Raw genomic sequence first — 16,652 nt, forward strand, 5'->3', positions numbered from 1 at the left:
GCCAGGCTGGTTTCTATTTCTTAAGCTAAAAGCTTTGCACTTCCCAATTGGTTGGTGGTCCCCCTGGGTTCCTACTTTCCAGGCTCCTGATGGGCCCTCGCTCTGGAGCTCAGCTGTGTCCTCTTCCTGTTTGTATCGTCATGGTTTGCAGGACTGGCAGGTCAGATGCCCTCCTGGCTCATGTGGAGGCTTCTTGTCCTGCAGACCATGCCTGTGTCTATGCATCCCATACCTGAGCTGTCCCTTGTGGCTCCTCTGAGGGTGACTCCATGGCTTCTGTCCTTGGACTTGTCACTGTGTCCTGAGACAGTGCCAGCCGTGGTTTGTAAACGCCCTTTGTCCTTATCACAGGACCTACTCTATAATTTTTTGTGTTTTTCATCACATTTTGGTGTTTTTGTTAGTATTATTAATTACAGTAGTATAAGTTCCCTTTTAAAATTTGTAAATTTCTAAAACTTGAACAAGAGAAGTAAGAAAATGAATAATCTCCTTGCCCAGTGAAACCACTGCTGCAGATGTGAGCACATGGCCTTGTGTACCAGTGAGGACTTGATGTAGCGTGGTTTTTCTAGTACAGTGCTGTGTAATTACATTTACTCTGTCACATACTTTTGCTTTATTAAAGTTTTTGGAATTGTAAGCTTGAGAACTAGCTCGAATTATAGTTGACCTGATTTTAATGTTTTGTTCTGATCCAGAGCAGATAAAATCCCCTCGTCTCTGTATTCCACCTACCGCCAAGCCTGCGCTGCTGCTGGAGAGAAGACACTGACAAGTAAGGGCTCTTGGCCAGGAGCTGTGGCAGTGGTGCCTTGGTCAGTGCTGTAGTTAGGTTACGCTGGGTCTCGCCAGGGCTCTGGGTTCAGAGACTGCCCACCACCAGCCCTAGTCATGGACCAGAATGTGATGCCTTCGGCCCCGTCGCTGATGTACCTGAAATAGCACGTTCCTAAAGCAGTGCATGTGTTAGGAACTCTGCTGTTTGTGGTCCCACTGAGGGTGATGAGGTTTCTGCTTGCCTGTCCTGGGTTCAAGCTTTAAACTCGGGTGACCTCTCAGACTTAGCTGCCAGGCTTCAGAACTGTCTCGTTTCTGAAGCCTGTTGTAGGGCTGGGCTGTGACAGCTTTCTGGCTGACCATTTCGTTTGTTTGTTTTTGTTTTGTTTTTAATATATATTATTGATTTTTCACAGAGAGGAAGAGAGAGGGATAGAGAGCCAGAAACATTGATGAGAGAGAAACATCGATGAGAGAGAAACATTCATCAGCTGCCTCTTGCACACCCCCTACTGGGGATGTGCCCGCAACCAAGGTACATGCCCTTGACCGGAATCGAACCCCGGGACCTTTCAGTTCACAGGCCGACGCTCTATCCACTGAGCCAAACCGGTTTTGGCTGGCTGACCATTTTGATGGTTGAGTTCTGTGGTGGGTTTCAGGGCAAGGGGGGGGGGTGTCTTTCTGTTTCTAGGGAGCAGTGACATGGACCTACGACACATCTGAAAGCATGTAGGGGTGAGATGGCCGTGCTCGAAGCAGCTGGGCAGACTCGGTGTGTTCCTGCCCACCCTACCTGGCCACTAATAAGGTGGCGACTGTCAGCAGTGCGTCAGGTTGTTTTCTCACAATGTCACTGGACAAGGGGCAGGAGCCACGCTGATGAAGCAGCTTGTGTTTGCTTGTTTCAAACCTCTGAACTGTAGGGCCATGTAGGCTCATGGGGCTTCTGTCTGCCAGAAACCCCTTTCACTAGCATGGATAACTTACAACATGGAGGCCAGCCCGAGTGGGCAAAGAATGAAGGTCCCAGATCTCACTGCTCTCAGGTTCAGTGAGACCGCAGCTCTGCTGGGGATGTCCTCTGTGGTGTTGGTCCTCCTCGCCCAGACCTGGGTCCCACCTTTGGGGGCTTTCAGAATGTTTTCTGCTGTAGAACTTGATGTAACGGGCTCATCAGTAGAAGCCTTAAGCTCTGGCTCCTGATGTCACCGGAGACCTGTGAGGCTTGCTGCACACAGTGTCCTCTCCTGCGACACCAGAAATGAACTGATTTTGCTTTTAAAACACCAATTCTGCCTTTTTTCTTTGTTTTATTTTTCCCCCAACTATGGTAAACAACTTAGAAGTTTGAGAAACAGGGAATAAGTCATTCATGAGTGTCTCCTGCCCAGCCTCCCTTGCTGTGCTGCTTTTTTTTTTTTTTTTTTTTTTTTAGAAAAGGTGGGGGGGGGAGGGATAGAGAGATAAAAGCATCAATTGACTATCTCTTGCATGCCTCCTACTGGGCATTAAGACCACAATCTGGGCATGTGTCCTGACCAGGAATTGAACCAGTGACTTCTTGGTTCATGGGTCAGTGTTCAACCACTGAGCCACACTGGCGGGCCTCATCTTCTTTTATTAGACACATGCTTTTTGTACTTGTGGCAATGGGGCGGGTAGACCATGCTTGTTCTTGAATGTTTTGATTTTTGATGTGACAGTATCCAGCCTCAGGAGGGTTTCATCCCTCCTTGTGGGCAGAGAACCATGGGAATGAGCAGGTCCACATTCAGCTGCGTGTTTCCCATATGATTTACTTGTTAGAATCACTCTTCCTGGTCTCGCAGATGCAGCCCTGGGAATGGAGGTGGAGGCGGAACCTGGCTGTGCGGAAGGCTGCCTGGGACTGCTCACAGCTGCACTTCAAGAGCTCAGGGCCGCCATGACAGACGCCGCCAAATATGATGGTAAGGACGGGCAGTGGGCAGGCTCGGAGCTGTGTGCGGCCATGGATGGGGCTCAGTGGCTGGTCCACTCCCTCAGGGTGGTAGTGGCTGGTACTTATTCCTGTGGTTCAGTGTTTGGTAGTTAAGCCTGACCCTGGTGGTGTCAAGGATGTGGTCCTCTTTAGACAGGCTGGGAGGCAGTCACTCAAGCTGTCACAGACCCTTGGCAGACGGTGACTGTTCTGCTCTTTGGCATCCCAGTAGGACAGGTGGTGGAGAGAGGCTGGGTAACGGTACTAGTTGGGGTTTTCTTTCTTTTCCTAACGCCTGTGCCTCTGCTACTGTGTGCATTGTGAGTGTTTCTCTGGAGTAGGAGCCCGGACAGTTGATACTTTGCAGTGGTGCACAGCAATCTATGAAATAAATCCTAACTCCCAGCACTTTCAGACTTTAGTTATGGAAAATGCAAAATCCCAAATAGTAGGCTAGCCTGCACCGGCATGGCTAAGTGGTTGAGCGTTGACCTATGAACCAGGAGGTCACGGTTTAATTTCTGGTCAGGGCACATGCCTAGGTTGCAGGCTCAATCCCCAGTGTGGGCATGCAAGAAGCAACCAATTAATGATTCCCATCATTTATGTTGTTTTTTTCTCTCTTTCTCTCTCCCTTCCTCTCTGAAGTAAATAAGATTATATTAAAACAAAATTAGTAGGCCATATTTTTACCTAGTAACTGTACGGATTTTATTTTTTTATCCTTACCCAAGGATACTGTATATTCATTGTTTTTAGAGAGGGAGAGGAGAGAAAAACATCTATCAGTTGCCTCCTGTATGTGCCTTGACTGGTAATTGAACTGCAGCCTAGATGTGTGCCCTGACCAGCAATGGAGCCTGCACCCTTTCAGTGCATGGGATGATGCTCCAGCCAGCCAAGCCACCCGGCCAGGGCTCTTCTGAATTCATTTTATTCCCCTAAGAAAGAATATTCTGAGAGAGCCTCACGGAGGAAATACTAACAAAACTATTAGTTCTTCTGCTTGCTGGGTGCCTGCAGGGCCTTAGCTGCGATCCTGCCGAGTGTGCCAGGGGTGGGAGCGTGGCCTTTCAGAGTTGTGCGCAGAATGTGGCATCTGGAGATCCTGGGACCTGGTGGGACCCAAAGGCTCCAGCAAGGTGGCTGAAAGGTCAGGTCAGCCTTCTTCCAAAGCAGCAGAGGTTCCATTTCCACACTGTATGGTTGGCCCAGTCAGCACCCACCCAACCTCTGGTGCCTCAAGGCTGTGGCTCTTGGCCATCAGAAACATGATGGCAGCTGGGACGCAAGCCTCCAGCAGATGACACAGTTTCGGGGAGAGTTGGTATGTGATTCAGATGAAGAATTTAAATAAGTGGTGAGGTTTGTGGTGGTGACAGTGTGTGCTCCTTACATGAGCAGTACATGCGTGTGGTGACTGCCCCTTTGCCGCGTCACCTCTCCACACCCAGTCACTGCCGCCTGCAAGGAGTTGGCCCTGGGGTGTAGTCAGGGTGGTGGTGTATAGTTTCTGTGCCCTCATTAGCCCCTCTGCATCCCTCTCTGCACCCCTGCTCACCTGACGACTCTGCCATTTGCAGTTTTGTCTGCTCAGATTGCGGTGGTTTCTGAGAGGCTGCACTCTGCCCTGGGCCTCAGTGAGGATGACGGCAGCTCCGAGGTCTCGAAGATCCAGCTCAGTGTTCTTGCTCCCAAACTTGAGCAGCGGGAGCAGCAGGTGAATGTGGGATGCCAGAGAACACAGCTGTTGTGCCTGCTGGGTTGTGCTAGAGAACTGAAGGCCCTTCTCTTCACTCTGGTCCTGCTATTTAAAGTGTATACATGGAACCAAGACGTCAGAGTCCTCTGTGCCTGGGTCAGCACCCCACCTGTGTGTGCAGAGAACATGCAGCAGAGGCCGTCTGTGGCCTCAAAGTCCACAACATTTGCTCTCTGGCCTGCTCTCTGCTGTAACATTTCACCAGAGGAGATTGCGGGACAGCACAGCCTGTCATATTTCCAGGGTTTGGGAGTGGGGATTCTTGTACCCGTTTGTTTTGGAGTTTCCTCTCTGAATGCAAACCTTTCAAATGTGTGTAAATAATACAAGATCCGACTCATGCAAGTTCCCCTCCACGTGTCTCTCCTCTCAGGTCGTGGATCTTCTGCTGACGTCTTTCTGTCAGAACCTAATGGCAGCCTCCACTTTTGCCCCACCGGACAGGTAGTCTGGGCAGTTTGTGTGCAGGTGGCCTGCTGCTCTGGGTGGCCCCCTTTGTGGAGCAGAGCTTCTCCCTGGTTCCATCAGTTCTTGGTCCTCGGCCTTCCTGCTGGGCTACGGGTGGGGGCTATGCTGAATTCACCCCGTGGGGGTGGGGCAGGCGTTGAGCATTGCACAGGAGGCGCCACTATTTGGGGAACTGCCTGCTTCTTGCTGAGGTCTCCTTTGCCTGAGTGCTGGTCCCCCAGATCCTGGGAGGGCTCTTCAGGACTGGGACTGGCCATTGTCTCTGCAGGCAGGGCTCCTGGGCGGCCCGCTTTGTGACGACCACATGTAGACGCTCGCTCCTCCCCGCTGTGCTCACCAGGCTCTGCCAGCTTCTCCATCACCAGGTACAGCTGCTGCCTGCAGCTGGGAAGGGGGCTCTGCACCCTCCCTCCTGCTGAACTACTTCTCGGTCCCATTTTAGGGCCCGAGCCTGAGCGCCTCGCACGTGCTGGGGTTGGCTGCCCTGGCCATCCACCTTGGCGAGTCCAGGTCTGTGCTCCCGGAGGTTCACATGGGCCCTCCTACCCCTGCCAGGGGCCTCTCCATCCCTGAGTTCTTCAGCAGCCTCCTGACATGCAGGTCCAAGGAGTCCTCACTCTTCTGCCTCAAGTGAGCTCTCCCCTGGTCCCTCAATTATTGTGTCCTCTGTTAGCAGAAGTCAACAGATGTGTCCATCAGATAATGACGGATTAACCTCTTGATGTCTGTCCTTCCAGAATCTTGTTTCTATGTATTTATGTGAGAGGGTTGGTTTCTTTATAAAATGGGATCACATGCTGCACTAAACTGCGTGCTAAAATGTTGGTACTAGACTGTGGTGCCCTTGCATGTCGCTCAGCGTCCTTTGAGCCAGTGAAAGCTGCTCCATTTTGGTTCAGGGTCCTGACTTCTGGTTAGGTCCCTGGTTCCCTGTGCTGAGCAACTGTTGCAGCTGTTTCTCTAGGGAAAACCCCTACCTGTGGAACAGCCCATCCAAAGGTAGACTCATCTTAAAGGGCTCTGAGACCCATCTTCATCCTTTAAATCCAGGCCAGTTTACACCCCTCACATCCCATCATGCACCATTGAGCCCATTCCTACCCTTCTGTGTGGGGACACCTACTAACTCAACAGTGTGATGCATGCAGGCCAGCAGGTGCTTGGGTCAGGTGGGTGGGTGGGGTGAGAGTGGCTGGCCTGTCTGAGGAGTCCTGTGTGGTGGATCTGAAGTGGAGCTGTTGGCTGGGCTGTGTTCGAAGTTTACTGGCAGTTGATAAAAGGCCTGAGGGATGTAATCAGCAGAAAGGATAAGTGCAGGAAGGCCTGTCTCTGCCTACTACCACCTGATGTCTGCGTCGTCCACACTGGAGGCAGATTGCCCATCCCCATCCCTCTCTTGGGCTTTGGCAACACCAAACAGTCCCCACTGGGAGTCAGTCCTGTAGGTGCTCTGGTCCCTCCCGCCTGCCCCCCCTTTCTCACCGCCTTCCTGACTCTGGGCCTCTGGGTGAGTCTGTTCTGGTTAGTCTCTCCCTCCTCCGAGTCTCCACCTGCAGCAGGGACAGAGCTTAGGCCCAAAGGGTATGACGTGAGAGCCACTTCCCCAGTGCTCAGGAGTGGAGGCTGAGGATGGGGACCAGGACTCACACTTAATTCTCTCTGCCTTATTTTCATGGACCACATTTCTATGTTACAATTTCCATTTTCTATTTTCAGATTTTGTACCGCGACAATTTCTTACGCTTTGTGTAAGTTTTCTCCCCAGTCATGTGATGCTTGGTACAGCTGTTTATCTCCAGGCCTAATAAAAAAGGTGGGTCTCTTAGGTTCCTTTCTTCCTGAGTCTCCGGTTTTATGCAGGAGTCCAATGCCCATGCCCCTTGTTTATCAGGCTGTCTGCTTGGGCTGGACACGGCCTTTTGCTCCTGTTCCAAGTTAAACGAGGGGGTGTAAGAATCTGCCCATTCAGAGAATTCCATTTCCCCTAGAGAGTTCAGTCTTCTTGTGAGTGCTTTTTAGATTGTTAGGAGATGAGAAATTTAAAGTGTGTGAGAATGTGTCAGCCAGGCAGGTGCGGTTACTGCTGCTTTTGCAGAGATTTAAGGAGCCTCCATGTGAGGTTTAAACCTGGTTCTCAGTACAGGCTCACCCTTAGGATCAATGGAGAAGCTTAAAAGCCCAGCGTCCTGGCCTGACAGGTAGATTGGTGTTGGGAGCAGCTGGGCCCCTATGCTTGGTGTAGAGGAGCTTAGACTCAGCTGCCAAATTGTAAGGTATGGAATGAAGAGCAGAAGGAGTGGCCCCACCAAGGAAAGTCCCCACTCACACTGTCCAGTCCCGATTCCCATGTGGTGCAGCCTACACGAGAAACAGGGAAACGGCTGACTTCCTCAGGTGCAAAGGGTACAAAGGAACACCCCCCAATAGGCTTTGCTTGCCCAGTGTCACTTCCTGGGAAGATAGCAGTGCCAGCCGAGGCCTGGGAAGACAGCACCACCCTGCGAAGGCAGGTCAGACCCAGCCATCAGCTTCTAGGTGTCCACCCAGGGAAACCATCCTGTGTGCACCGAGGTTTACATACAGGCTGCTCAAGGAGGTGCTGCATGTAACTGGTCACGGTGCCCAGGGTGCCCCACAGGAAAGGCGGCGCTGCAGGTGAGGCCGCTGCAGGTGGCAGTGTCTTCGCTGCCTGCTGTATGTGGCCAGGCGACGTGAGTGTTTTCTGAATCTCACAGATGCATCGCTGTCTCTCTCCAGTTTCAGTTCATTGTGCTCAGATTGTTCTCAGAAGCCCGAGACCCTCTCTCCGTGGAGGACACAGCCAGCCTTCCCTGGAGGCCCTTGTGCCTGCCGCCTGCAGACTGGCAGCGAGCTGCTCTCTGTCTATGGAGACAGAGGGCCTTTCAGGAACTACTGAAGGAGAAGGACTTTCATGTAGGTACTACTGTCCCTCTCCTTCTCTCTCACCTCATCCCAACTCACGGGTTGGGGCCTGAGGATGTGGTGGGCAGGCAGATGGCCTGACCCAGTGACATTGGAGCAGCATAGACTTGGCTTTGGTTGAGACTGTTATTGGGATCATTGTAGATTCACACCTAGGTTTAGAAACCAGATAGAAAGAGGCCTTTTACTCTGCCCAGTTTCCCCCAACAGTAATATTTTGCAGAGAATTTTAAGAATGGATAAAAATGTATCTTAAACATCTGCCAGGCTCCGGTTTGGGGCCGGGCTTCTCCGAGCACAATCCCTGGGAGCCTCGGCACGTTGGGCCAGTGTGCCCTGTTACTCGTCTCTGCTTCCTTTCCATAACTTGCATTTATTTCTGGGATGCTTGCCTGTTTGTTTTGGTCTTAGAGAATAATTCCCATTTGTTTTATTTTTCAGTTTTATTGTTAACTATATCATTTATGCAAGAGTAGGCCTGACGGTCTGTGGAAAGCATGGAGCAATGACGCTGGGAATAGCTGTGCTCACCAGCAGCTTAGCTGATGCCTCCCCTGCACCTCAGGGTGCTTTCCAAGCCCTGGGCCATTGCAGCCCTGCAGGTCCTGCAGCAGGCGCACCCCAGAGCTGCCTGTCACCGGCTTGGCCCTCACCCTGTTGGGATGTGCTATATGCATGTTTCTGTGACATGCTCTTTTACACGCAGTGTTAGGTTCTGAGATTAGTCTGGGTTGATGTGTGAAACTGTTCCAAGAATTTGAAAACAAGAAATATGCTACCATGAATGTTTGAAGCAGTTATTAAGTTTATTGGTTACTACCTACCTCCTGGAACTAAAGAATGACTTCTTTCCCGGTGTTGCTGACCGGCAACCTGAGAGGTTTGCAGATGCCACAGACCACTGCTCACACTGCCAGAGCACTCCTCTTAACAATCCAGTTTTCCCATCTTAGTAGCTTCCCATGCACAGTTAAACAAAGCAACAGAGCAGTTCTTCTCAGGACCTGGGGCCGGCACTGCCTTCCAGCAGTGGGAGGTGGCATGAAGTAGAGGTTACTCTGACCACGTGAGGGTGCTGGCCTGTGGGACTATGGGGAAAGGACTTGTGGTTTCTGGGTTCGATCCTCGCTGTGGCACCCAGCTGGTCCTCCTCTCAGTTAACTTTCAGAGACTGGGTGCAGCTGGAACTGGAGATTCACCCGGAAGTGGACTCTCTTTCAGATATAGAAAGGTAAGTGTTTAATAGATTCTGCCCTCAAAACGTTCTATGGTTTTCTACATTGTCTTAAGTTTTATCATTATATCCTAATGCTCAGTTTAACACATCTGTGAGCAAAATTTCATTCACTCTTTTACTCAAGAAACATTGAGCTGTGGATACAGTACTTGTGCCTGTCCTGAGGTTTCCTTCCTCAGATATGTCTGCACAGGTTTCAGGAGGAGAAAGCACGGATGATCGCCGTGGCTCCTTGCCCACTCATGCTGGGTTTGGCTTCTTCACAGACGGCAGTGCCGATGGCTTGGGCTTTTGGTAGTTTGTCCTCAGGCACCCTGGGAGGAGTCCTCAGCTTCTGTCCCAGCTCAGCAGGTTGCTGTGCCCCTCACTGGGTTCATTTCTTACTGTGGGAGCTCCTGCTTGCAGACATTACAGCACAGACGTGGTATGTGCTTACAGGCGGGACTTCCACCAGTGGGCCATCCGTGAGCATTTTGTCCCCATGCCCTCCGCTGCCGGGGGCTGCGATGGAGACCTGGAGACAGCGTGCACCGTCCTTGTCAGCGTTCTGATGGACTTCTGTCAGAGGTCAGAAATGCTGATGCCAAAAGCATCTTACTTTTAATTTGGGTAGTTGTAGGAATATTTTATTTCCCTCGTTTCCCACATTATCACCAACAGTGTTGTTACCTGACTTTTTGATAATATTTATCCTTGTGAGTGTGTAGTGATATATTGCATTATGATTTTTATTTGCTTTTCCTTGATGGCTAATGATGTTGAACATCTTTTTATTAGTTTGTTGAACATTAGTGTATCTTCTTTGGAGAAATGTCTGTTCAGATCCTTTGCCCGTTTTAAAATTGGGTTATTTGTTTTATTGGGTTGTAAGAGTTCTTTATATGTACTGGATGCTATATCCTTATCAGACATATGAGTTGCACATACTTTCTCTCGTTCTGTAAGTCATGTTTTCACTCCTCAGTGGAGTATTTTGATGCATAAGAGTTTTACATTTTTATGAAGCCAATTTATTTTCAGTTTCAGCTTTTATGTTCAGGCCTTTGATCCATTTGAGTTAAATTTTGTAGGTGGTGTATGTTAGGAATCCACCTTTATTCTTCTGCTTGAGGATGTCCAGTTCCCCCAGCACTTTGGGAGAGTGTCCCTTCATGGGTGAACGGTCTTGGTGCCCTTGTCAAAAATCAGTCGACTATACTTGGGAAGGTTTTTCCCCCGGATTCTCTTCTGTTGAGCTACAAGTCTATCCTTATTGTCAGCCTCACACTGTTTTGATTACTGTAGTTTTTACTAAGTTTTAAATTGGGAAAAGTGAGTCTTCCAACTATGTTCTTTTTATTTTTTAAATAATATAAACCAAGTCACTTAATTTTTAAAAAAATATATATTTTATTGATTTTTTACAGAGAGGAAGGGAGAGGGACAGAAAGACCTAAATAAATGTAAAGACATCCCATGTTCATAGATAGACTCAATGCTGTTAAGACTCAGTGGGGAGAGAGGTAGAAGAGGGTAAAGAGGGGACAAATGGTGATAGAAGGAGACTTGACTTGGGGTGGAGAACACACAATACAATATACAGATATGTACTATAGAATTGTACTTTTGAAACTACATAAAGTTATCAACCAATGTCACCCTGAAAAATTCAGTAATAAAATTCAGCGTGGGGAGGGGGGGTGATGGGCGGGACCATCCAGGGGAGGGGCCATGGGTGGTTGGCCAGCTGGCCCCGCCCCCTGGTCAAACACAAGGTCGAACTCCTGTTCGAGAGGACAATTTGCATATTAGCCTTTTATTAAAAGGGATGTATATTATATTAGTTGATTTATAGATGTTGAACAAGCCTTGTGTCCTTAGGATAAGTCCCATGGGTCATGGTACATAACTTTTTATGTTATTGGATTTGTGTTGCTAGTATTCTGTCATAGAAGGTTTTGTTGTTTGTTAGTTCCTGTGACCACACACAACTCTGGAGGCAGGGGAAGAAGGAGCTCCAGCACAATTAGGAGATACTCAGGAGGCTTTTACTGTGTTTTTGTTTCAGTTCAAGGAGTTGTGACCCTTCAGAGAATTCTGATTTGGTTCTTGGTGGCTACATGGGAAATCGAGATATTTTTTCAAGATTGCAGGTGAGTTAGAAGGTGCAAAATTCAGTGTGTTTACTGCACTGCGTCTTTTGTTACTAAGGTATTTATTATGAATATCCATAATGGGTCTTAAGGCAGCTGAGCAGGATGAAAACTCGTATCACACACACAGAGGCTGAGACCCAGGTGACGGGTGCTCTGTGAACGAGTCATGTGCACATGATGGGAACACAGAGACCAAAGCTGTGGTGCTGGCATCGTCTCCAGGCTTCGGGACATTCTGAAAATAGAGGCAATTAAGAAAGTTTCAACTTTGATGTTAACACAGGTGCTACCCCACTGTTTCTGCTTTACTCTTGGCTGTTCCATTTGGGTGTCGGCTCTGAGAAGTGATGTCAATCACTTCAGAGGATCAACAGTTCACAGAGTGTCTCAGGTCGGCTGGCACTTTGCAGGCAGCGGGCTCTTTCACCTGTGCAGGAGCACGGAGAGAGCTAGAGCAGGTGTAGTCAACATGCCTGCTGGCCTCAGACCTTCTAGGGCATAAGGGTCAGATCTGAGCCCATCTGCCTCCCCATCCATGTGTCCATGGGAACCTGCCTGCAGAAATGCACAGCGTTCTGTTCTACAGGGTCCTGTGTGTGGATTTCATGCTTCCTGGTGGCATTCCTGCTGCCTCTCAGAGTGCCTGTATCTAGGAAATAGGAATGGAAAGGAAAACATGGAGGCTGTGGTTTAGAGCACTGGGGAAATTTACTAACAAATGAGTGAAAATCCCACAAAAAAGAGACCTGATTCCCCTGACCCCTCATCTTGACCTCTTGTTCTCCACATCCTTCATGACTGGTGTGACTGACAAGGGCAAACACAGCCGAGTATACATGTCAGGTGGACAGTGATTAGATGGGGCATGTTAAGGACACTGTGTGTACACTGAGGCATTTATCAAGTGCCTGCTATGTATAATCCTCACCTGAGTAATTCATCCTCACGTGTGTGCCCCACACTGTATGTGTAGGGTAAGAGCAAATGATAAATGAGTAAAACATTATATGTGGGTCAGTCTGGATAAAGGTGTTCTTTGTGCTAGTCTTATTTTTGCAACTTTCTAATGATTTCACGTAAAAAGGCTTCTCCCATTTATCCTGAGCCTGTGGAGACTTCTCTCCCACGCCCATTCCTCACTGGGGCAGACAGGAAGCCCCAAGGGTTCTCTGCTTTCACATTTGGGGACAGAGAACCACTTGGAACCAGAGATGAAAATGCATGAGCATCTCAGCCTTGTTTTTTTCTAGGAGATGGCTGCTGACCTGGAACAGGGCCCAGTGGTGCCCCATGGCCATGCTCCATCTCGGGGACATTTCCTCTTCAGAATTTTCCGCAGCCGGCTCCAGGCTCTTGCAGGAGGATGGGACATGGCTTCCCGCCTTCAGAGACAGCGGGAGCTACTCATGTACAAAAGGTAACGGCACTGGAGTCTGTCATTCATTTCAGCCCCCTGCGCCCCAGCCTGTGGTGGCTGCTTCTTGGGGTTCCATAGAGAACAGGGCCTGGAGATATGAAAAGCACTTGGGAGGAAAGCTTTCTCCTCAGACCCAAGATCAAAATGTTGAAAAGAACTCATGTCAGCCAAAACCGGTTTGGCTCAGTGGTAGAGTGTCGGTCTGCGGACTGAAGGGTTCCAGGTTCGATTCCCGTTAAGGGCATGTACCTTGGTTGTGGGCACATCCCCAGTAGGGGGTGTGCAAGAGGCAGCTGGTTGATGTTTCTCTCTCATCGATGTTTCTAGCTCTCTATCTCTCTCTCTTCCTCTCTGTAAAAAATCAATAAAATATATTTAAAAAAAGAACTCATGTCAAAATAAGGAAGACCCTGTGTGCTCAGAGAATGAAATGCTGGAACCCTACAGTTACTTAGATTGGTACCCTGCTTCTTAGGTAACTTACATTTTGGTTTTGAGTGTCTATTATAGGGTTCAGTGGCTCAGCCAGCCCCAGGCTGGGGACATTGGGGGCTGCAGACCACACTCTGGTTCAAAGAGTGGGAAAGATCCTTGCAGCCCTGAGACCTAAGGTCTCGAGAAGCAAAGTTAAGTGATGCACTGCCTCTTCTCCAAGAATCCTTCTTGGACTCCCTCCATCTGTTCTTGTCGGCAACCCCTGGGCAGAACAACCAGCCACCCCTGACTGCGCCGAGTTCTTCCACTTGGTCAACTCTGAGTTGGTAAGTGCCGTGCAAATTACCCCAGGACACAGTTGGGAGGTGCGATCTGGTCACTCAGGGCTGGCTCCTGAATTCGTGAGTGTGTCTGTGGTCACTTGGAGCTCTAGTAATTGCTATGATGCGGGTCCTGATGGGATGTGGAGCTGTGTTGGCTGGAGCTGGGTGTGCAAGCCCTCACCCACCACCAGCACAGGCCAGCACAGGCGTGGGTGCCCTCCCTCCTCCACAGGACCGTCCCCGGCCTTGTTTGGAACCATGAAGGCTGCAAACCATTCGCTCACCATACATTTATTTCAATTTTTGATTCTTGAGTGATGCTGTGACCACAGTGTCGCCACCTGGAGGCTCCGTTTCCTTCCATTTTGCAGGTGGCTCAGTGTCGGGGGCTCTGATCTTACTAGGCGGCTCAGTAAGGTGACAAATGTGTCCCCTTCTCACTTCAGGGAACAGTTTCTACCCCAGAGATATTTTTCTTGTTTTTGGAAAAGCACAGCTATGACTAGAGATTGAACTAGGGCTCCATCCAGCACACAGAGCTGCTTTCCTGTCTCACTGAGTACCTTGCCACCTGGAGGCCCCCCACCCACTGTGTTGGCACCGGAGCAGCAGGCTGGGGGGATTGTATTGCTCAGAGAAGTGTGGAAAGGCAGTGAGCATGAGCAGCCCACCAGGGTCTGTGGTGGTGCTGTGAATGGGCAGCTGTCTTCACACCTCCACCTGTCACACACCATCCTCATCCTCCCACCATTGGCTGCTCTCTCACTGACCTGTACTATTTTTCAGAGAAACTTGTGTTCCCGCGGAGGTGCCCTGACACACGACATTACTGTCCACTTCTTCAGGGTAATTCCCTTTCCCTCTACCTCCCATCTGGCCACGTAGGAGCCTCATGTCTGGTGATGCTGGGAAGCCACAGTGTCTTTCAGGGCTTGGGTTCACGTGCAAACCGCTGAACTTCTGGCACATTCTCTTCTCTAGGGGCTCCTCCAGGCCTGCTTGCGAAGCAGAGACCCCGCCCTGACAGCCGACCAGATCCTGACCTCCTGTCAGACTGAGTGCCCCTTGGTTTTAACCTCCGCACTGGTAGGCCCAGCTCTCCTGCTGCGGGTGTTGTCTGTTTCCCACTAAAATTGCATCCCAGTTACTGTAATTCAAGAGGAAAAACTTGGGGAGAAGTGGGGGCAGGGAGAGTATGTCAGGACACAGGTGGGGTGACAGGTCTCCCTGGCTGCCACCCTGCGCCTGCCTCGGGCAGCATGGACCCCTTAAGTGTGAAAGAGCAGCCTTCCCTCCATGTGCCTGGGCATTGGCTCAGTCACCTGTCTGTGCAGCATTGGCTGAGGTTGGACGGACGGTATCGGCCTGTGCTCTCCTGTGGGTGTAACTTTGTGTTTGTTGAATCTGCCATCTTGGCTGCTGTCTCAGGGTGGAGAACAGAGGCTACCTCAGCCCTGCCAGTCACCTTGGGTGCATTACTGGCTGTCTTAGCACCACTGCCTTGAGAGCTGCAGAGGCTGTGTGACACCTGGCAGTTTGCCAGGGACCTTTGGGTGCGTTACTGGCTGTCTTAGCACCCTGACAACCCAGCTTTCTCTCCCTTCATCTCACTGGTGGGATTCTGAAATGTACAGTGTGGAACTTGAGCTACTTCACTGGCAATGGTGGCATTTCGCCTGTAGCTCAGTGGTGGCCTACCCTGTGTTTCTCAGCGGGGATATTGGGGAACTGGCTGAGCTATTGGACAGTGTGGCTGAGTCCACGTACAGGCACCGGTGTAGGCAAGGCTTCTGGTTTTCAACCCATGTCCTTGGCACAGGCAGATGAGGGTACCCCACGGAACGGCTCTGAGCCTTCCTGAGATGGAGTACATGAGAGGTTGCCCATGACCTTCTGCAGTGATATATGTGAGCGGGCTGGGGTGGTGTCAGCTGCTGGAGTGGACATACCTCTCTTGCCTAAACCTCAGGGCCCTCATCTATTGATTTGTGACCTTTCTATCCGCCAGTTGTGGTGGCAGCGCCTAGAGCCCGAGCTTCTCTGTCGGTGGAGATGCTTCCAGAGCCCGCTGCCCCAAGAGCTGCAGAGGCTGCGTGACGCCTGGCAGTTTGCCAGCAGGTGGGTGCTGACAGTGGGGCTGGGGAGAAAGTGCTCTGGGTTATCTCCATGGATACCGTGGGGTGTTCATAGGGTGCCTTGTGGGCAGGTGCTACAGGACCCATATGAAAGGGGAGAAGGGGAGCGGCAGAACTGATCTGACAGGTCCCTGAGTGAGAATTCAGGGATGTTTTGGAAAAGACTGATTTCAGCCTAAGTTACCAGTTAAACCCTGCTTAAGTTTCTGGGCCTGAGTGACCTGGTTAACCAGCTCTCCTGGGACTGCTGGGCTGATGGTCTCCAGTATCGTGCTGGATGTGGGGTGCTGTGAGGTCATCAAAGGAATCTCGAGTCCTCAGCTAGCCGCCTTTCATTTCTGTGACTCGCGTTTTTATCCCTGATGTGCACCTGTCTCCCTGCAGGGTCAGGGGTGCTCAAAATCTGTTCTGGAAACAAGGAAGGCAAGTCCTGCCCACCAACCTAACTCTACAGAGTAGATAGTACATTCCATCCCATTATGAATTTTCAGCCTGTTTTTCACATGCCACAGAACCTTTCTGAGCAGCACCGCAGTCAAAGTAGGGTCCAAGCTCAGGCACTGGGACCAGTACCCTGGTCAGGCCCTACCGCACCTTGTGTCCAGGGCACGGGCATACTGAAACCTGAAACTGGACCCTAAACCAAGGATGAGCCCATGACAGGCTTGGGCTCTGCAGACTTTTCCCTGCTGACTCTGAACCCCTAGGTGGGTGGATCTGTACTGTGATGTTTTGGGAACAAGTACCTTATGTTTTCAGTGGTGACTTGATTGCCAGGCTCCTGTGATGACACACCTCTCTCTTCTTCCCAGCCTCCTGTCCCCCGACACAGAGTTCCCTGACACAGTGTCCCCCGCCCCCGGCCCGGCCTGGGTCTCCGCTGCTGCACTACACTTTGCGATTCAACAAGCTGGGAAAGGGAGTCTGAGGAAAGGCCTGGAGAGGCTGGGCTGTCCCACGGAGGAGGCAAGGACAGCTCTTCTCTCACTTTCCCTCCTAGCAGGCCCGTTGTCAGTGTTCTGGTCAGTGGTGTTTCTCAGCTCACCTAATGAGA

General features: G+C 50.5%; 1 protein-coding gene across 2 annotated transcripts in view; it reads left to right on the plus strand.

Moving 5' to 3' along the window:
• The window catches only part of FANCA (FA complementation group A), a gene marked incomplete at its 3' end in the record, with an annotated part of 33,818 nt that overhangs the window by 14,426 nt on the left and 2,740 nt on the right, over nucleotides 1–16,652 (plus strand). For both annotated transcript variants that reach the window (XM_084905456.1, XM_084905455.1), the window contains exons 21-37: nucleotides 702–778; nucleotides 2,613–2,732; nucleotides 4,327–4,463; nucleotides 4,879–4,949; nucleotides 5,242–5,338; nucleotides 5,416–5,603; nucleotides 6,690–6,786; nucleotides 7,731–7,907; nucleotides 9,074–9,147; nucleotides 9,592–9,720; nucleotides 11,201–11,285; nucleotides 12,539–12,705; nucleotides 13,361–13,466; nucleotides 14,250–14,309; nucleotides 14,445–14,549; nucleotides 15,472–15,581; nucleotides 16,411–16,564. In XM_084905456.1, coding sequence (XP_084761582.1) covers nucleotides 702–778; nucleotides 2,613–2,732; nucleotides 4,327–4,463; nucleotides 4,879–4,949; nucleotides 5,242–5,338; nucleotides 5,416–5,603; nucleotides 6,690–6,786; nucleotides 7,731–7,907; nucleotides 9,074–9,147; nucleotides 9,592–9,720; nucleotides 11,201–11,285; nucleotides 12,539–12,705; nucleotides 13,361–13,466; nucleotides 14,250–14,309; nucleotides 14,445–14,549; nucleotides 15,472–15,581; nucleotides 16,411–16,564 — 1,954 coding nt within the window. The remainder of the gene's footprint in view (nucleotides 1–701; nucleotides 779–2,612; nucleotides 2,733–4,326; nucleotides 4,464–4,878; nucleotides 4,950–5,241; nucleotides 5,339–5,415; nucleotides 5,604–6,689; nucleotides 6,787–7,730; nucleotides 7,908–9,073; nucleotides 9,148–9,591; nucleotides 9,721–11,200; nucleotides 11,286–12,538; nucleotides 12,706–13,360; nucleotides 13,467–14,249; nucleotides 14,310–14,444; nucleotides 14,550–15,471; nucleotides 15,582–16,410; nucleotides 16,565–16,652) is intronic.

The sequence above is a fragment of the Pipistrellus hanaki genome, assembly GCF_964339955.1.
Source record: "Pipistrellus hanaki genome assembly, chromosome: 15".
Taxonomy (NCBI): domain Eukaryota; kingdom Metazoa; phylum Chordata; class Mammalia; order Chiroptera; family Vespertilionidae; genus Pipistrellus; species Pipistrellus hanaki.